The sequence below is a fragment of the Aquarana catesbeiana genome, linkage group LG01 (genome assembly GCF_042186555.1).
Source record: "Aquarana catesbeiana isolate 2022-GZ linkage group LG01, ASM4218655v1, whole genome shotgun sequence".
Lineage (NCBI taxonomy): Eukaryota > Metazoa > Chordata > Amphibia > Anura > Ranidae > Aquarana > Aquarana catesbeiana.
This window is the reverse complement of record NC_133324.1, coordinates 286,229,983-286,253,842: the sequence shown is the minus strand read 5'-3', so window position 1 is coordinate 286,253,842 and position 23,860 is coordinate 286,229,983. Positions and strand designations below refer to the sequence as shown.

Here is a 23,860-nt window from a genome sequence, read left to right as displayed (position 1 = left end):
GTTGCTTCATCCCAAACAGGCCAACGAATATGACTTGGTGGGCATTTTCAAGGTTAACACAGATGACGTACCGCCTGTCAAATGCAAAGCCAATGCCAATAATTCAAATTTAGTCTCATCTGACCACCTTAAAACGCACCTTGAAGATTCTGAGACCACATGGAAAACGGTGTAATGCCCTGTACACACGATAAAATTTTCCGACAACAAAATCCATGTTTTTTTCCCGACTGATGTTAGTTCAAACTTGTCTTGGATACACACGGTCACACAAATCTTGTTGGAAATTCCGAACGTCAAGAACACGGTGATGTACAAGTACGACAAGCCGAGAAAAATTAAGTTCAATAGCCAGTGCGGCTCTTCTGCTTGATTCCGAGCATGCGTGGAACTTTGTGCGTTGGAATTGTGTACACACAATCGGAGTTTACGACAACGGATTTTGTTGTCGGAAAATTTGAGATCCAGATCTCAAATTTTGTGTGTCGGATATTCCAATGGAAAATGTCTGATGGAGCCTACATACGGTCGGAATTTCCGAAAACAAGCTCCCATAGAACATTTTCCGTCGGAAAATTCTATCCTGTGTACAGGGCATTGTAGTCAGATGACACTAACATTTAATTATTTGGCCTCAAAATCAAACAATATGGCGGAAATCCAATACAGTTCACCATCCAAATAACACCATTCCTACAGTAAAGCATGGAGGTTATAATATCCTGTTATGGGGGTGTTTCTCTGCAGCAGGGACTGGAGCACTTGTCAGGATACAAGAAAATGAATGGGGCAAAATACTATCAAGTTCTTGAGGAAAATCTGCTGCCTTCTGCCAGAAAGTTGTCAATGGGAAGAAGGTTTACCTTTCAACATGACAATGACCCAAGACACAAAAATATTACCACTCAGTGGTTGAAGGAGAAAAAAGTGAATGTCCTTGCATGGCTTAGTCAGAGCCCAGACTTAAACCCCATTGAAAATCTGTGGAATAACTTGAAGACTGCAGAAACGGTCACCTTCAAGCTGAACTTTAACTGAGCAGTTCTGCAGAGTGGGCAAATATTGCAAAGTCTAGCTGTGCAAGGTTAGTAGGGACATATCCCAACAGACTAAGACCAGCTTCACACTGGCAGCACCAGCCATTGGCGCTATTGCACCGCTTGTTTTTTCAGAACTTTTTACAAAAAAAAATTGGTTAAAAGTCCCATTTTCAAAGTGCTTTTAAGGCGCTGCCCATTCATTGCAATGGGCAGGGCGTTTTGGGTTTGCTAAATACAGCGCTCCCAACCCATCCCAAAGATGATGCTTGCAGGACTTTTCATAACGTCCTGCAAGCGCACCTCCCCAGTGTGAAAAGACTGCAATGAATGGGAGGCAGTTTTCAGGCGCTTTGCAGGGGCTATTTCTAGCGCTAAAGCACTTGAAAACTACTCCAGTGTGAAAGGGGTCTAAAAGCTGTAATTACATACTGTAACAAAATACTGACACAAGAGGGTCAGTGATTCTGTTTTTGATTTTGTGTTATCTTTTTTCTGACTTGTTGGTGTTATAATATCCAAGTGAAAGATATAAGCTGCACTAGTAAATACAGCTGGATAGCTTCATGTCTGTCTTCATTTTAGACTGCAAAGCAACAAAATGTGATTATTTTAAAGGGGGTGATTCCTTTCTTTTCCCACTGTAGATATAGGTGCAGCCTGCTTGGCCGAGTCAGCTCCTAATTTCCTATAAGAGCCCTTTCACACTGGGGCGGTTTGCAGGCGCTATTGCGCTAATAATAGCGCCTGCAAACCGACCCGAAAGTGCCGCTACTTTCATTCCAGTGTGAAGCCCCGAGGGCTTTCACACTGGAGTGATGCGCTGGCAGGACGGTAAAAAAAGTCCTGCCAGCAGCATCTTCGGAGCGGTGAAGGAGCGGTGTGTATACCGCTCCTTTACCGCTCCTGCCCATTGAAATCAATGGGACGGCGCGGCTATACCGCCGGCAAAGCGCCTCTGCAGAGGCGCTTTGCGGTGGTATTTAACCCTTTCTCGGCCGCTAGCGGGGGGTAAAACCGCCCCGCTGGCGGCCGCATACTGACGGTAAAACGCCGCTAATAATAGCGGCGTTTTACCGCCGACACCGCCCCCGCCCCAGTGTGAAAGGGCTCTTAGTCTTTGATACTTCAATAGTAATATAGCCCCCCTGCAGTTTTTTTCTTCCCAGGCCTAGGCCTGGGAAGGAGTGCTTTCAGTACTGCTATCCTCATAGGCCTGCTGCTTAGTAAGGGCTACAAGTTTTTGAAGGTCAGGCCTAGGGATGGGTGAACGGTTCGGCCCGAGCATAAGTTCGAGTCGAACTTTGGTTGTTCGGACGTTCGGCGAACAATGAACATTATGCGGTGTTGGCGGTAAATTCAAAAGCCGCGGAACCCCGTTAAAGCCTATGGGACACTAACATGAAAAACCAAAAGTGCTCATTTTAAAGGCTTATATGCAAGTTATTGTCATAAAAAGTGTTTGGGGACCCGGGTCCTGCCCCAGGGGAAATGTATCAATGCAAAAAAAAAAGTTTTTAAAACGGCCGTTTTTTCAGAAGCAGTGATTTTAATAATGCTTAAAGTGAAACAATAAAAATGAAATATTCCTTTAAATATCATGCCTGGGGGGGGTGTCTATAGTATGCCTGTAAAGTGGCGCAGTTTTCCTGTGTTTAGAACAGTGCCACAGCAAAATGACATTTCTAAAGGAAAAAATGTCATTTAAAGGTGATCGAACCCCCCAAAAAAAAATAAAAATTGCGTGGGGGTCCCCCCAAAATCCATACCAGGCCCTTCAGGTCTGGTATGGTTTTTAAGGGGAACCCTGCGCCAATTTTTTTTTTTTAAATGGCGTAGGGCTCCCCCCTCAAGACCCATACCAAACCCGTATCCGAGCACGCAACCTGGAGGGCCGCAGGAAAAGAGGGGGGACAAGAGAACTCCCCCCCTGTACCGTACCAGGCCACATGCCCTCAACATGGGGAGGATGCTTTGGAGTAGCCCCCCAAAGCACCTTGTCCCCATGTTGATGGGCCTCATCCCCACAACCCTTGCCCGGTGGTTGTGGGTGTCTGCGGGCGGGGGGCTTATCGGAATCTGGAAGCTCCCTTTAACAAGGGGACCCCCAGATCCCGCCCCCCCATATGAATTGGTACATTGTTTCCCTACCAATTCACAAAAAAAAGTGTCAAAAATAGTAAAAATGACAGGAGACACTTCGGGACAAGTCCTTTATTAAAAAAATGTAAATGTCCCGCGATGTAAATCCATCTAACGCCACCAGACAAACCGAAAAAAAAAAGCAACAGCTCCGCCTCAATGGGAGGCTCCCGCACACTGCATGCTTCTCGCTTTGACATCTGTCATATAGCTGATGGCGGGGCCACTCGGTGACGTAAACAGGTGACCCCACCTCCCTCTGATGTCATGTGGCGTCAGAGGTGGGCAAGGTCACCCGTTTACATCACCGGTTGGCCCCGCCCCTCAGCTATATAACAGCTGTCATCGAGAAGAAGCGTGCAGTGTGCGGGAGCCTCCCATGGAGGCGGAGCTGTTGCGTTTTTTTTTTTCTTTTTTCGGTTTGTCGGGCGGTGTGAGATTAATTTACATCAGGGGACTTTTTTTTTTTTAATAAAGGGCTTGTCCCAAAGTGTCTCCTGTAATTTTTACAGTTTTTGACACTTTTTTGTAAATTGGTAGGGGTACCCGTTACCAATTCACATGGGGGCGGGATCTGGGGGTCCCCTTGTTAAAGGGGGCTTCCAGATTCCGATAAGCCCCCCACCCGCACAACCACCGGGCAAGGGTTGTGGGGATGAGGCCCTTGTCCCCATCAACATAGGGACAAGGTGCTTTGGGGGGGGCTACTCCAAAGCATCCTCCCCATGTTGAGGGCATGTGGCCTGGTACAGTTCAGGAGGGGGGGCGCTCTCTCGTCCCCCCCTCTTTTCCTGCGGCCTGTCAGGTTCCATGCTCGGATAAGGGTCTGGTATGGATTTTAGGGGGACCCCTACTCCATTTTTTTTAATAAAAAATGGGCGCAGGGTTCCCCTTAGTATCCATACCAGACGTGAAGGGTCTGGTATGGTTTTTGGGGGGGACCCCCCACGCAATTTTTTTAATTAAATTTTGGTTCGGGGTTCCCCTTAAGATTCATACCAGACCCAAAGGGCCTGGTAATGGACTGGGGGAGAATGACCCATGTTGTTTTTTTTCAATGAGTTTTATCTATATTGAAGGGATCTGACAATTCATTACAGCCGCGATCATTTTTGAAATTTTTTTCCTTTAGAAATGACATGTTGCTGTGGCACTGTTCTAAACACGGGAAAACTGCACCACTTTACAGGCATACTACAGACACCCCCCAGGCTCGATATTTAAAGGAATATTTATTTTTTATTGTTTCACTTTAAGCACTATTAAAATCACTGCTCCTGAAAAAACAGTCGTTTTTAAAACTTTTTTTGTATTGATACATGTCCCCTGGGGCAGGACCTGGGTCCCCAAACACTTTTTATGGCAATAACTTGCATATAAGCCTTTAAAATTAGCACTTTTGATTTTTCATGTTCGTGTCCCATAGACTTTAACGATGTTTGCGTGTCCATCCAAATTTTTTTGCCTGTTCACAAGTTCTGGTGTGAACCAAACCGGGGGGTGTTCGGCTTATCCCTAGTCAGGCCTGGGTCAAGGTATGGAGCTGTCATGCCTGGAATGGAAGAAGCTATGCTCAAGCTGGAGTACCAGGTGGAAGAATTTCTGAGGTGTCATGTATAGCTGTAAGCAGCTGGAGCCTCACGAAGAACTGGTAACTACTAGGGATGGGCTTTATGTTCGGGTCGAACATTGGCTGTTCGCCCGTTCGCCGAATAGCGAACAATTTGGGGTGTTTGCAGCAAATTTGAAAGCCATGGAACACCCTTTAAAAGTCTATGGGAGAAATCAAAAGTGCTAATTTTAAAGATTAATATGCAAGTTATTGTCATAAAAAGTTTGGGGACCTGGGTCCTGCCCCAGGGGACATGTATCAATGCAAAAAAAATTTTAAAAAACGGCAGTTTTTTCGGGAGCAGTTATTTTAATAACTAATAATTAAAGTGAAACAATAAAAGTGTAATATTCCTTTAAATTTTGTACCTGGGGGGTGTCTATAGTATGCCTGTAAAGTGGCGCATGTTTCCCGTGTTTAGAACAGCCTGACAGCAAAATGACATTTCTAAAGGAAAAAAAGTTATTTAAAACTACTCTCGGCTATAATGAATTGTCGGTCCGGCAAAACACATAAAAGTTAATTGATAAAAAAAGGCATGGGGAACCCAGAACCAAAATGTAAAAAAAAAATGCGTGGGGTTCCCCCTAAATTCCATACCAGGCCCTTCAGGTCTGGTATGGACACTAAGGAGAACCCCGTGCCAAAATTGAAAAAAAAATGGCGTGGGGGTCCCCCTCAAAATCCATACCAGACCCTTCAAGCCTGGTACGGTTTTTAAGGGGAACCCCCGCGCCAAAATTAAAAACAAAATGGCGTGGGGTCCCTCCAAAAATACCAGACCCTTATCCGAGCACGCAACCTGGCAGGCCGCAGGAAAACATGGGGGACGAGAGAGCGCCCCCCCCCCCCTGAACCGTACCAGGCCACATGCCCTCAACATTGGGAGGGTGCTTTGGGGTAGCCCCCCAAAGCACCTTGTACCCATGTTGATGGGGGGAAAGGGCCTCATCCCCACAACCCTTGCCTGGTAGTTGTGGGGGTCTGCGGGTGGGGGGCTTATTGGAATCTGGAAGCCCCCTTTAACAAGGGGACCCCCAGATCCCAGCCCCCCTGTTTGAAATGGTAACGGGTACATTGTACCCGTACCATTTCACAAAAAAAGTGTGAAAACGGTAAAAAAAACAACAACACACAACTATGAACAAAAATGTGTCCTTTTTGCGGACGCCATCTTAATGATAATCTCGTTGCCAATCACCACCCTCCCCAACCTCTATGAATTACTCAAATCATTCACAGCAATCTCGAGTCTTAAAATAAATTATGACTAGTTTCAGGCCATGAATATATCCCTACAGGAGAGTACGCTCACAGCCCTCAAACAATCCTTCAATTTTGTATGGCATAAAGAGTCACTCCCATATTTGGGCATTAATCTCACTCCGACATTACGCACTTTATACTCCAAAAATTACCCTGCACTATTCCAACGTTTGACAGCAGAACTGGCCAAATGGTTGCTTCACCCGCCGTCGTGGTTTGGCAGACTACGTTCTGTAAAGATGAATGTTCTACTGAAAATACTGTACCTGTTTCGAACGCTGCCAGTTTCGGTTGTTCGATCAAATCTGTTGGTGTTCCAAAATAAAATTGTATCTTTTATCTGGGGGGATAAGAGGCCTAGGGTGAATAAGCATACAATATTCACCCCTAAGAGAAGGGGTGGGCTGGGTACTCCGGATTTGCAGAAATACTATTATGCAGCACAGCTGGCTCAATTAGCCAGGTTCCATTCTACCAAGCCCCACCCAATATGGATGCAGATGGAAATGTTTGCATGTAAAGAAAGCCCGATATCGCATATCCTACGGTTATGCCCAAAGGAACGGTCCCCAATTCTGTGACCAGCATTGTCCTTTTCCCTGAATATTTGGGATAGATTAACGAAATCCCACCAGTTTAAATCCCAGCATACTCCATTAGCCCCTTTACTTGGTAATGCGAATTTCACCCTGGGCGTCACCCCCCGAACGTTTGATTGGTGGACCAACAAAGAACTCCTTCGTATAGCTGACTTGTGTGACCATAAAGGTATACTACCTAGAAAGGTTTTAATGGAGAAATATTAAATGCCGGCTTCGGAATCTTTCCGATGTTCCCAGATCATGCATTTAAGCACTTTGTCGCAAAATTCTGATATAGCAACTATGTCTCCTATGGAATATCTGTGTCAGAATTTTGATAAAATCGGAGGACATATCTCTGAAATATATACTGTATTGACAAATTCCTCTATCAAACAGGTTTGCATGTTAAAATGGGAAGCAGATCTCCAGGAGAATATAGAATTGGACGAATGGCATGTTATAGCTCAAGAGGCCTCAAAGTCGCTTATAAATACCTCAATTATAGAAACTAATTATAAAGTGCTTTTAAGATGGTGCATGGTTCCAGCCAGGCTGGCAACATATGTGCCGACAGCGTCCCCACTATGCTTCCGCAGCTGCGGACAGGAGGGAACCATGTACCATGTGTGGTGGCAGTGCCCTAAATAAGACGGTATTCGATCAGGGTGTATAATTTTATCTACACTCTCACCCAAGTGAACCTAGTGAAGTCACCGAAACAGGCACTGCTGGGCGGTAGGGTTGAGAGGGTGTCAAAGCCCCAGAGACGTCTCATAACATTTATATTTATATCAGCAAAAATTATTATTGCAAAATCCTCGAAAACAGCAGCTTTGCCATTTGCACAACTTAAGCATAAACTTTCCTGGATTTTGCTAAATGAACGCATGACTGCGATACTACAAGATAAAATGCAGATGTATAAGAAAGTTTGGGACCCATGGGTTGAATACTTAGCGGGAGATCCCAGGTCTTTGCCTGAATAGAATCGGTCCTGCACGGTGGGAAATGGAGTGCGGGTTCACTTTCTACTTTTCTACCTCTCTACTCCCTCACTTTTTGTTCATCCTTTCCCCTTTTTCTCTTCTTTTTTTTTTCCTTCACCTGGTCTTTACCATAGTTATTCTTATAATCCCTGAACAATGGGTACCTCTGAAGATGATATTCTGTTCTTAGGGTGCCGAGTATTGTGGAATCCTCAGATATCCACTCCCTTTACTCAGGCTTATAGTGATTAATACGAGAAGCTACAATATATATAAAATTGTGAACAGCAGATTGATCTTGAATTATAAAACATAGAGGCTTTAAGCAGATACATAATAATAGCTTTAGTCTGTGCTGAACTTCTTAGCGAAAATTGAGGAAACCCCTTATGGATAAGGATAGTTTAATTGTTATGGATAGTAAGGATATGTATATGCAATACGGCATTCTGAAAGGATACCCATACGTTGTTCGGATAACGTTGTTCGGTGGCCCCGCCCCCCTCTGACACTACGGGGAAGCCACAGGGATGTCCCCGTGTGTCAGAGGGAGGCGGGGTCACCCGGCGATGACACCGTGTGGTCCCGCTCACAGTTTTAAAAGAGCTGTCACCTGCGAGGATGCGTCATATGGTGTGTGCTTCCCATGGAGGCAGATCTTCTTTATTTTTTTTTTCGGTCCGTCGGCGGAGGTGAATGGACTACGTGGGACAGTTTTATTTTATTTTTTAATACATTTTTTTTTTTTTACCATTTTCACACTTTTTTTGTGAAATGGTACGGGTACAATGTACCCGTTACCATTTCAAACGGGGGGGTGGGATCTGGAGGTCCCCTTGTTAAAGGGGGCTTCCAGATTCCGATAAGCCCCCCGCCCGCAGACCCCCACAACCACCGGGAAAGGGTTGTGGGGATGAGGCCCTTCTCCCCATCAACATGGGGACAAGGTGCTTTGGGGGGGGCTACCCCAAAGCACCCTCCCAATGTTGAGGGCATGTGGCCTGGTACGGTTCAGGAGGGGGGGCGCTCTCTCATCCCCCCCTTTTCTTGCGGCTTGCCAGGTTGCGTGCTCAGATAAGGGTCTGGTATGGATTTTTGGGGGGATCCACGCCATTTTTTTAAAAATTTTGGCGCGGGGTTTCCCTTAACCACTTGCCGATCACCGCTCACCAATGTACGTCCAAACTGTGAAGGCGGATATCGTTGTTATATCAGTTTTCATGCGGCGGTCGGCTTTCAGATAAAAGTGGTAAAACACAAGGAGAGGAGGCGCCTCTAAGTGCAGTATGAAAGCCAATTTATTTAAAAAATCAATGTGCAAGCAACTCACATTTTGCAGAATAAAATACAGCATGTGATGTAGTTAAAATCCAAGGAGGGAGTCCGTCAGATCAGTCACGAGTGTCCCTGCTGCCTGCTGTGCGTAGGGCTTTGCTAAACACCGCTCGAGCGAGGCCTGGAACGCTGGTGGAGGGCAGGCGCGGAGCTGTGACTGCGACGCGTTTCATGAGCGTACGGGCTACGATGTCACGGTAGCTGCGCTCTTTCATCAAGCTACAAGTGGATGGTGGAAGCGGCTTAAGAAGGAGTTGGGGGAGGGAAAAAGAAAAAGAAAAAGGGGAGGGGGGGAGAAAGAGAAAACAAAAGTGGGATGGAAAAAGGGGAAGGTGATGGGCATATAGAAGCACTCTATAGGAAAAGAAATTTCAAATCTAAAGAACAATCTCAATTGATAGCAAGCTTACAGATGATGGATATTATTATGAGGAATTCCCATGTGAAAACAATATAGAAAATGTTGAAAAGGAGGAAAAAAAAAAAAAGGGAGGAAAAACTAATAAAGATAATAATAATAACAAATGAATAAATAAAAATATGGAAACCAGTATAAACCAGTAGGTTTATAACTACCTTTCACAACAAGCATAAAGGTATGGAGAAGATTCTAGAAAAACATTGGGGTATTCTACATCAAGACCCCCATTTAAAAACATTACTCCCACCCCGCCCCAAAGTTATCTACCGCAGGGCCCCCCATCTTAAGAATAAGATTGCACCCAGCAAGTTTAAACCTATCTCAACCACACCACCGGTGCTTACATTGATCCCCCTGGTGGGCATGTACCAATGCCGTAAGGTCTTATGCAAGACCTGCAATTTCGTCCAACATGGACGAAAATCCTTCACTACCAAAGGCAAGACCTACATGCTAAAAGATTTTTTTAACTGTTCATCTGACTTCGTCATCTACGGCCTAAGGTGTCCATGTGGCCTAATGTATGTAGGCCAGACAATTAGAGCCTTAAGACGAAGATTTGGCGAACACAGAAGGCTCATAGAGGGCGGAACAGACCCCCATAGTGTTCCAAAACATTTTGCCTCAGCCCACCAAGGGTCCACAGATGGCCTTGAGGTATGGGTTATCGAACAGATCCCGAGGTCCCTTCCAGCGGCTGAGAGGTTCAAGAAGCTCTGTGCACGTGAGACCTTTTGGATCTACACCTTAGATGTACTCTCGCCAGGAGGAATCAATGAAAGCAAGGAAATTGCTACCATCTTATAAACAATATACCATATACCCTTGTTACATCTGTTTGTGTATAAAAACTAACTTAACGTATTGGTGGTCCCAATTGATAATCATATATTGTTCCTTACAGGTAAAACGTTTTTTCTGCACCACATGTTTTTCCGAAAACACATGTATTGGTTCCTTCACATAAGAGGGCCCCAGCTCCCTGTTTTACATAGGTTGTAGGGGCTACACAACAGAGGTGTCCGTATGTGCGTATGTTTGTGGTCAGATGCATATTGGTGTGCGTATATGTATATGCATGCATATATACCAATACCTCTGACTACATTACTCAGAAATTTTTTTAATTAATTAATTTTTTAATTAATTTTTTCTAATTTAATTTTTTCTATTTTTCTATTTTTTTTTTTTTTTTATATTTATATTTATTTATCTTTTAATTACCTTATTATTTAATTCTTTCAAAAACCTTCTCAATCCAATTTTTATTACTAAATTATTTTTGTACCACTTATCAGTTCTTAATAGTATCAACCTATGTCAGAACGTGTTGTCCCAGTGTTGTGTTTACCCAATTATCCACCCTATATATTATCCCATCATTTCTCATCAGCATAATCTCTTATTTTCATTATCTATGATAAATTATCAATTCCATATTTTTATTTATTCATTTATTATCATTATTATCTTTATTAGTTTTTCCTCCCTTTTTTTTTTTTTTTTTCCCTCCTTTTCAACATTTTCTATATTGTTTTCACATGGGAATTCCCCATAATAATATCCATCATCTGTAAGCTTGCTATCGATTGAGATTGTTCTTTAGATTTGAAATTTCTTTTCCTATAGAGTGCTTCTATATGCCCATCACCTTCCCCTTTTTCCATCCTACTTTTGTTTTCTCTTTCTCCCCCCTCCCCTTTTTTTTTTTTCCCTGCCCCAACTCCTTCTTAAGCCGCTTCCACCATCCACTTGTAGCTTGATGAAAGAGCGCAGCTACCGTGACATCGTAGCCCGTACGCTCATGAAACGCATCGCATTCCAGTGACGTCACAGCTCCGCGCCTGCCCTCCACCAGCGTTCCAGGCCTCGCTTTGAAGTTCAACATCACCGCGGCCGGCTCGAGCGGTGTTTAGCAAAGCCCTACGCACAGCAGGCAGCAGGGACACTCATGACTGATCTGACGGACTCCCTCCTTGGATTTTAACTACATCACATGCTGTATTTTATTCCGCAAAATGTGAGTTGCTTGCACATTGATTTTTTAAATAAATTGGCTTTCATACTGCACTTAGAGGCGCCTCCACTCCTTGTGTTTTCTCCTGCAGATTTAGGAGCTTGGTTTCAGCTCTCCCTGGAAGGCAGCCCTCTGTGTGGACTTTTTAAATACCATTTTGCCCTTGTTTACATAGACTCTATGGACTATATCAATTGCAATTTTTTAGTCTGCCACTAACATAATGGTAATATGAGGCTTCCGGTTTTTGCGCCTTCACTTGCATGCAACGATACTTTGAAACCCTTTGTGCTGCATACTGGTCTCCTATCATAATACCTTGTGTGTTTTTTCTCATCAATCACGCTTAGTACTAGTTCCCACATATTTAAAATATTTTATGTTCATTGTGTATTGATCATGTCTAATTTTTTACTTGCAAATAATTTTTTACTTGCAATCAATTAATCTCATTACTTACAGTTATATACTGTTACCCATTGTGCTGCAATTTGCTTTCTTATCACAGCACCTTGTACGTTATGTTCAATATTAGTTTTTACTTTCCTTGCGCTTCTTAATTACTAAACCAGTCCTATCTCCACCTATTTTCCTTTTTCTTTTTTCTCTTTTCTTTTTTGAGATATAGAGAGATATATATACAATAATATCTTATTCACCATGGATATTATTTCCAACATAACTACACATAAGTATGCGATCATTGAATCAATATTTGCTACAATATCCTCCACTATTCAGTTCTCTGATACGATTAAACTTCAGGGTAAGACACGACAGAGCCTCTGTGGTAAATTTAAACAATTAGAGAGATTGATATGCACCACCAATTTTCAATGGTGGGACAAATTCTTCTTACAGCAATATATTGACCTTAAAGTTTCCCCCAGAGGCCTGCGTGTAATGAAAGATTGCCCTCTCTTCCTGAATGAAGAGCATAAAAAAGAATGGGCTAGTATTGCAGAATTTTGTACTACTAAGTGGATGGGAACACTTATCTCTCATCGCACGGACAGATTTAACTCTACCAGTCAACAAGTCAATACGACCATAGAAGAGATTTCCAGACTCTCTACCCACATTCCATCCCCATGGTTAGAAATATTGAAAGAAAACACTAAAAAGGATGAGGACAACTTCATAAATAAAAAAATGGGGAAGTTTAAGCGTGACTTGGATGACTACAACCTCAATAGGATCTTTACATGGAATAAAAAGAACATTCCCCACACACTCCATACCAGTACTAACTCTCATCCTCTGAACCATATTAGACAAGACCCTACACCCCCCAATCATCCCCCCATACCCCTTATGAGCATTCGTTTCTCTAATAGTAGAACATCTACTAGTCACCAGCAGAACAATCGCCATTCACAGGCTCCAGATCCACTGCCTCAACGCTTTCATAACAATAAAAAAGATGAACTCATCCGTGCTCTACACCAATTTTATAACAGGTCTCCCAACCCACCATCCATGATTCAATCTACTTCTCCTGCTTCCAGTGCTCCAGTTCAAGTTACTTCCACTGATGTTCCTAACACCCTCATTGTCCCTCCTCCCATTCCTAACCCAGTGGATTCTTCCATTTCCATTAAGCAAAAACCTCTGCAAACTAAGGTATCTTCCACCTCGAGCAAACCGATCCCTCATGATTCCCCATCCACATCTTCCTCCAGTATTCCATTCTCTTCCCCTGCTCCTTTTTTAGTGTTCAGTCCTCCTCTTGCACACACCTCCCGAAAAAGAAAGCTCACAGAAGAGGCTGCAGAGGAGGACAAAGCAGGAAATCAAAACATGCTGAAATACCCCAAACTATAAAAATATTCAATCTATCCTCACACATGTTATCCCACGCAGACCTATCCCTTCTTGGCCGAGGACTCAACTTTGCACCCACCAATAAACCCAACCCCTTTGTTCTTTTCAAAGACCTCAATGGTTATATATGTAACCTCACCCTCAAGAGGCATTTTCATATTCAATCAGAGAAATCAGTTAACACTTTATGCAATTCTGTTATTAATTCTGAAACCAGTTCCACCATAGCATCATCGGACCCCTGTCCCGAATCCCCAGACACTGATGATCCCGATGCATCTCAAGGTGACAATATGCTGGCTCACATACTGACCCAGCACCTTGCAACATCTCCCCCCATTGTCCATACCTCATTAAAACCCAAATCAATATTCTTTCCCACACAGTCCAAGGGACCTTACTTAGAAGCCTTTTATAGAATTGTTTTTTCAGATTTTAAGAAATTATGTGAATCCTCCTCGGCCTCCAAACCCAACAACTTATCACCTCCTGAAATCAAAGCACTTGATAAAATTATCCATACAGAGGATTTGGTTATTAAATCTGCAGATAAAGGAGGGGGCATTGTATTACAAAACAGAATAGATTACCTCAAAGAATCATACAGGTTACTTTCTGACACCACGACATATGTCAAACTTCCCAGGGACCCCACAACCGAATACGCTATGGAAGCTGACCAATTGATCTCTACTGCCCTCTTAGAAGGTATTATTACTAAAGTTGAGAAGTCTTTCTTGCAAAAAACCTTCTATCAAGTACCGTACTTTTACCACCTGCCGAAGATCCATAAAAGCTTAGAGGATCCCCCAGGCAGACCTATCGTGGCAGCCATGGACAGTGTCACCACGGGCTTCAGTTTATATATAGACCATTTCCTACAGCCCATAGTTGCCCAATTACAATCATATATCCGAGATGGTACCCACCTCTTGGAAATGTTATCCTTATATAAGTGGGAACCCACCTATGTCTGGCTTTCACTAGATGTGTGTTCATTATACACTTCTATCCCACATGACTTCGGACTGATGGCACTAGAACAATTTTTGTCCACAGAACCCCTCATCAATATGCGCCAGGCAAGCTTTATTGTGGAGGCAACAAGATTTTGCTTGACACATAACTACTTCTCCTTTAATGAAGAATATTACCAACAGATACAAGGTACAGCAATGGGGGCGAATTTCGCACCCTCTTATGCAAACCTGGCGATGGGTCTATGGGAAAATAACTTCATCTACAATAACAATCCCTTTACGGCCAACATCATATTCTTTGGAAGATACATTGACGACTTAATTATCATCTGGGATGGCGATACTGACCTGATAACCCCGTTTGTCCAACATTGCAACACCAATCCCTATGGGCTGTCTTTTAAGTCAGCCACTGACTCAGCCACTATTGCTTTCCTAGATTTAGAATTGGGACATGATGGCCCCACCATCACCTCAAAAAACTACACTAAACCTACAGCAGGTAACTCTTATTTGCATTTTGAAAGTTGCCATCTTCCAAAATGGGTCACAAACATTCCCAAAGGACAGTTCTGCCGTCTTCGGCAGAACTGCACTAGGGACTCAGACTATGTTGAATTAAGTAAAACCCTCAAAAGAAAGTTCCATGACAAAAAATACCCTGAAACCCTAGTGGAAGACGCTTTCAAACATTACCTGCACGGTAAACCACCAAAACTGAAAAACAATCAACTTACATATGAGGGCTCCAGTAGGTTTATAACTACCTTTCACAACAAGCATAAAGGTATGGAGAAGATTCTAGAAAAACATTGGGGTATTCTACATCAAGACCCCATTTAAAAACATTACTCCCACCCCGCCCCAAAGTTATCTACCGCAGGGCCCCCAATCTTAAGAATAAGATTGCACCCAGCAAGTTTAAACCTATCTCAACCACACCACCGGTGCTTTTATTGATCCCCCTGGTGGGCATGTACCAATGCCGTAAGGCCTTATGCAAGACCTGCAATTTCATCCAACATGGACGAAAATCCTTCACTACCAAAGGCAAGACCTACATGCTAAAATATTTTTTTAACTGTTCATCTGACTTCGTCATCTACGGCCTAAGGTGTCCATGTGGCCTAATGTATGTAGGCCGGACAATTAGAGCCTTATGACGAAGATTTGGCGAACACAGAAGGCTCATAGAGGGCGGAACAGACCCCCATAGTGTTCCAAAACATTTTGCCTCAGCCCACCAAGGGTCCACAGATGGCCTTGAGGTATGGGTTATCGAACAGATCCCGAGGTCCCTTCCAGCGGCTGAGAGGTTCAAGAAGCTCTGTGCACGTGAGACCTTTTGGATCTACACTTTAGATGTACTCTCGCCAGGAGGAATCAATGAAAGCATGGAAATTGCTACCATCTTATAAACAATATACCATATACCCTTGTTACATCTGTTTGTGTATAAAAACTAACTTAACGTATTGGTGGTCCCAATTGATAATCATATATCGTTCCTTACAGGTAAAACGTTTTTTCTGCACCACATGTTTTTCCGAAAACACATGTATTGGTTCCTTCACATAAGAGGGCCCCAGCTCCCTGTTTTACATCGGTTGTAGGGGCTAAACAACAGAGGTGTCCGTATGTGCGTATGTTTGTGGTCAGATGCATATTGGTGTGCGTACATGTATATGCATGCATATATACCAATACCTCTGACTACATTACTGAGAATTTTTTAATTAATTAATTTTTTAATTAATTTTTTCTAATTCAATTTTTTCTATTTTTCTATTTTTTTATTTTTTTTTATATTTATATTTATCTTTATTTATCTTTTAATTACCTTATTATTTAATTCTTTCAAAAACCTTCTCAATCCAATTTTTATTACTAAATTATTTTTGTACCACTTATCAGTTCTTAATAGTATCAACCTATGTCAGAACGTGTTGTCCCAGTGTTGTGTTTACCCAATTATCCACCCTATATATTATCCCATCATTTCTCATCAGCATAATCTCTTATTTTCATTATCTATGATAAATTATCAATTCCATATTTTTATTTATTCATTTAATATCATTATTATCTTTATTAGTTTTTCCTCCCTTTTTTTTTTTTTTTTTCCTCCTTTTCAATATTTTCTATATTGTTTTCACATGGGAATTCCTCATAATAATATCCATCATCTGTAAGCTTGCTATCAATTGAGATTGAGTGCTTCTATATGCCCATCACCTTCCCCTTTTTCCATCCCACTTTTGTTTTCTCTTTCTCCCCCCCTCCCCTTTTTCTTTTTCCCTCCCCCAACTCCTTCTTAAGCCGCTTCCACCATCCACTTGTAGCTTGATGAAAGAGCGCAGCTACCGTGACATCTTAGCCCGTACGCTCATGAAACGCGTCGCATTCCAGTGACGTCACAGCTCCGCGCCTGCCCTCCACCAGCGTTCCAGGCCTCACTTTGAAGTTCAACATCACCGCGGCCGGCTCGAGCGGTGTTTAGCAAAGCCCTACGCACAGCAGGCAGCAGGGACACTCGTGACTGATCTGACGGACTCCCTCCTTGGATTTTAACTACATCACATGCTGTATTTTATTCTGCAAAATGTGAGTTGCTTGCACATTGATTTTTTAAATAAATTGGCTTTCATACTGCACTTAGAGGCGCCTCCTCTCCTTGTGTTTTCTCCTGCAGATTTAGGAGCTTGGTTTCAGCTCTCCCTAGAAGGCAGCCCTCTGTGTGGACTTTTTAAATACCATTTTGCCCTTGTTTACATAGACTCTATGGACTATATCAATTGCAATTTTTTAGTCTGCCACTAACATAATGGTAATATGAGGCTTCCGGTTTTTGCGCCTTCACTTGCATGCAGATAAAAGTGGTCCCTGCGGCGGGTTCACCGCAAGATCACTATTATCTGTTGCGGGAGAGGGCACTGCATCCGTCTCCCTTCTGTGCCTGGAGACGAGTGAGGCTAAGATGGCGCCCACTTGTCTCCATGACACTGCTGGGCGGAAGCGACGTCAAAACGTCACTTCCGCCCATGCCTCTTAAAGGCACATTTTTTTTAATGTAATTTTTTTAAATGACTTTTTTTTCGTTTTTTTTTTTTTTTTTTTAATTGCATTTTAGTGTAAATATGAGATCTGAGGTCTTTTTGACCCCAGATCTCATATTTAAGAGGTCCTGTCATGCTTTTTTCTATTACAAGGGATGTTTACATTCCTTGTAATAGGAATAAAAGTGACACATTTTTTTTTTTTTAAAAACAGTGTAAAAATAAATAAAATAATGTAAAATAAATAATAAAAACAAAAAACATTTTTTTAAAAACCTCCAGTCCCGACGAGCTTGCACACAGAAGCGAACGCATACGTGAGTAGTGCCCGTATATGGCAACCGTGGTCAAACCACTCATGTGAGGTATCACCGTGACCGGTAGAGCGAGAGCAATAATTCTAGCCCTAGACCTCCTCTGTAACGCAAAACATGCAACCTGTAGAATTTTTTAAACGTCGCCTATGAAGATTTTTGAGGGTAAAAGTTTGACGCCATTCTACAAGCGGGCGCAATTTTGAAGCGTGACATGTTGGGTATCAATTTACTTGGCGTAACATTATATTTCACAATATAAAAAAAAAATTGGGCTAACTTTACTGTTGTCTTATTTTTTTTTTTTTTCAAAAAAGTGAATTTTTTCCAAAAAAAGTGCGCTTATAAGACCGCTGCGCAAATATGGTGCAAAAAAAGTATTGCATTGACTGCCATTGTATTCTCTAGGGTGTTAGAAAAAAATATATATAATGTTTGGGGGTTCTAAGTAATTTTCTAGCAAAAAACCTGTTTTAAACATGTAAACACCTAAAATCCAAAACGAGGCTGGTCCTTAAGTGGTTAAAATCCATACCAGACCTTAAGGGTCTGGTACGGATTTTGAGGGGGACCCCCAAGCCATTTTTTAAAAAATTTTGGCGTGGGGTTCCCCTTAATATCAATACCAGACCTGAAGGGCCTGCTATGGAATTTAGGGGGACCCCCACGCATTTTATTTATTTTTTTTTGGTTCGGGGTTCCCCTGTGGGGGAATCCCATGCCTTTTTTTATCAATGAACTTTTATGTGTATTGCCGGACCGACAATTCATTATAGTATTGATATTGAGAATACTGAGTAGTTTTAAATGACTCTTTTTCCTTTAGAAATGTCATTTTGCTGTCAGACTGTTCTAAACATGGGAAACATGCGCCACTTTACAGGCATACTATAGACACCCCCCAGGTACGAAATTTAAAGGAATATTACACTTTTATTGTTTCACTTTAAGCATTATTAAAATCACTGCTCCTGGAAAAAAATAGACGTTTTTTAAAACTTTTTTTTGCGTTGATATATGTCCCCTGGGGCAGGACCCGGGTCCCCACACACTTTTTTTGGCAATAACTTGCATATAGGCCTTTAAAATGAGCACTTTTGATTTTTCATGTTCGTGTCCCATTGATTTTAATGGTGTTTGCGTGTTCATCCGAAATTTTTTGCCTGTTCGCAAGTTCTGGTGCGAACTGAACCGGGGGGTGTTTGGCTCATCCCTAGTCAGGCCCGGGTCAAGGTATGGAGCTGTCCTGCCTGGAATGGAAGAAGCTACGCTCAAGCTGGAGTATTAGGTGGAAGAATTTCTGAGGTGTCATGTATAGCTGTAAGCAGCTGTAAGCAGCTGGAGCCTCACGAAGAACTGGTAACTACTCACCAGCCAAGGTACTGCTAAATTATAGAAATACCTGACTTGGGTTAATGGCCCTTATCTGTAAAACTGGAAGTGGAGACCGGAGTCTGTGCAGAACTTTGCTCTGGATACCTGACAGTCTAAACTATCTTCTTTCTGCTCAATTGATGCATAATACAGTGGGGACGGAAAGTATTCAGACCCCCTTAAATTTTTCACTCTTTGTAATATTGCAGCCATTTGCTAAAATCATTTAAGTTCATTTTTTTTCCTCATTAATGTACACACAGCACTCCATATTGACAGAAAAACACAGATTGTATTCAGACCCTTTGCTGTAACACTCATATATTTAACTCAGGTGCTGTCCATTTCTTCTGATCATCCTTGAGTTGGTTCTACACTTTCATTTGAGTCCAGCTGTGTTTGATTATACTGATTGGACTTGATTAGGAAAGCCACACACCTGTCTATATAAGACCTTACAGCTCACAGTGCATGTCAGAGCAAATGAGAATCGTGGAGGTCAAAGGAACTGCCTGAAGAGCTCAGAGACAGAATTGTGGGAAGGCACAGATCTGGCCAAGGTTACAAAAAAATTTCTGCTGCACTTAAGGTTCCTAAGAGCACAGTGGCCTCCATAATCCTTAAATGGAAGATGTTTGGGACGACCAGAACCCTTCCTAGAGCTGGCCGCCCGGCCAAACTGAGCTATTGGGGGAGAAGAGCCTTTGTGAGAGAGGTAAAGAAGAACCCAAAGATCACTGTGGCTGAGCTCCAGAGATGCAGTCGGGAGATGGGAGAAAGTTGTAGAAAGTCAACCATCACTGCAGCCCTCCACCAGTCGGGGCTTTATGGTAGAGTGGCCCGACAGAAGCCTCTCCTCAGTGCAAGACATATGAAAGCCTGCATGTAGTTTGCTAAAAAACACCTGAAGGAATCCAAGATGGTGAGAAATAAGATTCTCTGGTCTGATGAGACCAAGATAGAACTTATTGGCCTTAATTCTAAGTCATATGTGTGGAGAAAACCAGGCACTGCTCATCACCTGTTCAATACAGTCCCGACAGTGAAGCATGGTGGTGGCAGCATCATGCTGTGGGGGTGTTTTTCAGCTGCAGGGACAGAAGGACTGGTTGCAATCGAGGGAAAGATGAATGCAGCCAAGCACAGGGATATCCTGGACGAAAACCTTCTCCAGAGTGCTCAGGACCTCAGACTAGGCCGAAGGTTTACCTTCCAACAAGACAATGACCCTAAGCATACAGCTAAAATAATGAAGGGGTGGCTTTACAACAACTCTGTGACTGTTCTTGAATGGCCCAGCCAGAGCCCTGACTTAAACCCAATTGAGCATCTCTGGAGAGACCCAAAAATGGCTGTCCACCAACGCTTACCATCAAACTGACAGAATTGGAGAGGATCTGCAAGGAGGAATGGCAGAGGATCCCCAAATCCAAGTGTGAAAAACTTGTTGCATCTTTCCCAAAAAGACTCATGGCTGTATTAGATCAAAAGCGTGCTTCTACTAAATACTAAGCAAAGGGTCTGAATACTTAGGACCATGTGATATTTCAGTTTTTCTTTTTTAATAAATCTGCAAAAAATTTCAACAATTCTGTGTTTTTCTGTCAATATGGGGTGCTGTGTGTACATTAATGAGGAAAAAAAATGAACTTAAATGATTTTAGCAAATGGCTTCAATATAACAAAGAGTGAAAAATTTGAGGGTGTCTGAATACTTTCCGTCCCCACGGTATATATATAGTTTATTTGTCAAAGTAACTGCCACCCAATGTCATATCCCCCACTATTGACAATGCCCTGGGGTGAAATGCTAGCCCACCCTGTTTTTGGTTGTCCCTAATATGCCTCTGGGATCAGAGGGGTGCTACAGTGAGATCATCCTACCATAATTCCTTACGAATGTCCCAGCATATTCTGTTGTGTTCTCCTTACATCAGAAAAGAAAAAAAAAACAGTGAGAATGGAAGCCCACCTACAGCTAGTGTGCAAACCCAGGATATTTCACCAATAGAGTCCCCATGAAGTGTATGGTTGGTTGCCACTCCATCATCTACCAATGAGGCCATTGGCTTCAATCATAATGTTTCTGGTATAGAGGTAGTGGGTTAACACCACAAAATGCCTTTTCACAGATGACACCCTCCTGTATTTGTCCAACCTGATGACTTCCCTCTCAAACCTAATGACCTTGGTTTCACATTTTGAGGCCTTGTCAGGATTGGGAATTAACACAAATATATAGCGCTGCGCAAACTGTTGGCGCTATATAAATCCTGTATTATAATAATAATAATAATAATCTAAAGCCTTCAATGTGTCTTTATCTACTGGAGTTCTGGGTTCCCTGCAAAACTCCTTCGATTTTATCAGCCATCACTTTGTTCCTCCCTAATTGGGTATACGCTGGCCCCGCCCATTTCGAAAGCCGCCGAGAGCGGGCAAAAGCTGCCGAGATACACAGGACATCTGGCTCTGTATCTCGGCGGCGCCATTTTTAAACTGAAAGGCGGCAATGACAAGGCAGCAATGACACTGGAGCAAGGCTACACTGACAAGTCTGCAAATGACACTGGGGCAAGGCTACACTGACACTGACAAGGCTGCAATGACACTGACAAGGCTGCAGATGGACACTGATAAGGCTGCATTGATGGGCATTTAAATGTAAGTTTTTTTCCTTAAACTTCCCTCCTAAAAGTTTTTTTCCTTAAAATTCCCTCCTAAACTTGGGGTGCGTGTTATATGCCGATAAATACGGTAATTATCATTTTATCCATTTTTATTGCTTTTATTAATCGTGAACCCAGGATGAATACCAGTACAGTATCCACCACTTATACGCTTATATATTATCTACTTTTGTGAGTAGCCATTTGGCTGTTTTGTCTTGTCCAATTAAACAGTTCTTTAATACTGCACTGAGTCTGGCGCACCTTGTCCTTTTCTATTTCTGTTTTATAGAGCTGTGCATATGTATAGAAGGTAGGGCCCGAAAGTGACTCAAGCCCAGGGGCCCCCACCACTCTAAGTCCTGCCCTGGCCATCAGCGATGTTAAACCAGTGCTGTGTATAATAAAGGCCAACAGCGCTGATCACTCATTCATAAAACTGAAAGCTCACACAGAGCTACAACATTGTATCAATCAGCCAGGCTGTAGATGTCCTGATAGACGCACAGTGGTGCCAGCTGTGTGATCTTTTTTGTATATGGCAGCGCTGGTCTCTGGAGTAGCCCCTGCCACCAGAGACCAGAGCTGTTAATCACAAATCTGTCTCCTTCCTATCAGCATTGTGGAATGGGAAGGGGATCTGTTTGACCACGCTGCCTAGAAACAAAGGGAGAGATTTGAATGGGACTATACACTTGGTTCTCTGGGGAGTTAAAAAAAAATAAAAAAGTTCAATAGTAGCTCTTCTTTAAAAAGAAACAGGATTTTTAGAGATCCTTTCCAGTGGAAGACAGGTTCAGATTTGGACAGATACGGCCAAAAGTTCAGCCATTGTTGGAACGGTTGAGGCAAATTATAAATTTCTTTTAAGTTTATACTGGGTTTCATAGAGAATAGCCATTCTGTCCTAACACAACTATCACATTGTTTTCAGGGTTGTCAGGTGATTGGTTCTTTTTTACACATGTGGTGGGAATGCGCTAAGGTTAAGGCTGCAAAATTTTGGATCAGAGTGTACCAACTCCTTTATACTGTAGTAAGTATTTTCTTTTGTAAAGAGGCCCTGTTGAACAAGAAACCTGCTTACTCAATTACTGCTCAGTTTAAACTCATGACTCATTTACAGCAGCCAAAAGGGTACACTCTTGAGCATAGAGATCCCCTACTATCCCCTTCACAGTGATCAAAAACTCTAGTAGCTCAGGTAACCTTTTTACAAATAACCCACAGCAATCCAAAATTGCACTTTGGCTAAATTTGACAAAGTGTAGATTCCATTTTATATCTATCTGAACTAAGCTTTAAACTCAAAATTTGCAACAAGAAAAAGATGGCTATAAGGAAGGTTAGGAAGAAGGAAGATATGGAAAATAAGTCCTAAAATAAACACTGTCTGTCAGACTCTCAGCTGAATATGGGCCAAACTGTTTACTTTTACTTAAAGCAGCAGTTCTGAAAATCTTGAAAATTATAAAAATTATCATAAAATTTCAGAACATCAAACGGAATTTCAATTCAAATTTCAGTGAAAGCTATAACTTTTTGTGCATTACTAGTAGCTATTCATCTCACTCACACACAATTACTAAGAATATCTTACCTTGCTGAAATGTGGCTCAAACTCTAGCTGATTACGGGCTGTGACATGGAAAACAGGCAACGAAATGGCTTTTTCAAGGTTGTAGCCAAACCACAGCTTGTTTATTATAGCCTAGAGAATGAAAGATACATATTATAAACACTTTGTTAATATGAACATTGACAGACCATGTTACATGGGCTATCTTGGTGCTGGTGCCACCAACATCAGGATCACTAAGTGACTTCTTCCTAGTCTGTGTGGCTTTACTCCCTCACTAGCCAGGTCAGCAAGATGATGCTCTCACACTGTCTAGTGAGGGCTAATGAGGGAGATTTGGCAAGGTTCAGCACCAGCAAGGAAATGAAGGCTCTCTGGTATGACTCTTCTACTGGCGATGTGTCCATGTGAGATCATCCTTACCTTCATTCCTTTTATCTATAATAGCTACAATTTATGTATTCAGTGTTCTCTGGGTTCTTAACATTTCTGAATAGGAATGAGGTAAGAGACTTTATGTATTTTTATTTTCAAAGCCTTCAAACTTTTTTCACACAAAGGTGGTCTGTGGAAAGAAAATTGTTGCCTTACATTTGCGGTCAGTGAAGAACACTCTTATACATTGTTGGGCAGTGGAAGGAAGAATCCCCTCTAATGTTGGTGG

General features: G+C 42.4%; 1 protein-coding gene across 4 annotated transcripts in view; it reads right to left on the bottom strand.

The window, feature by feature from the left end:
* The window catches only part of GGT5 (gamma-glutamyltransferase 5), a 173,920-nt gene that overhangs the window by 412 nt on the left and 149,648 nt on the right, over nucleotides 1-23,860 (bottom strand). For all 4 annotated transcript variants that reach the window (XM_073629222.1, XM_073629223.1, XM_073629224.1 and 1 more), the window contains one exon: nucleotides 23,218-23,328. In XM_073629222.1, coding sequence (XP_073485323.1) covers nucleotides 23,218-23,328 — 111 coding nt within the window. The remainder of the gene's footprint in view (nucleotides 1-23,217; nucleotides 23,329-23,860) is intronic.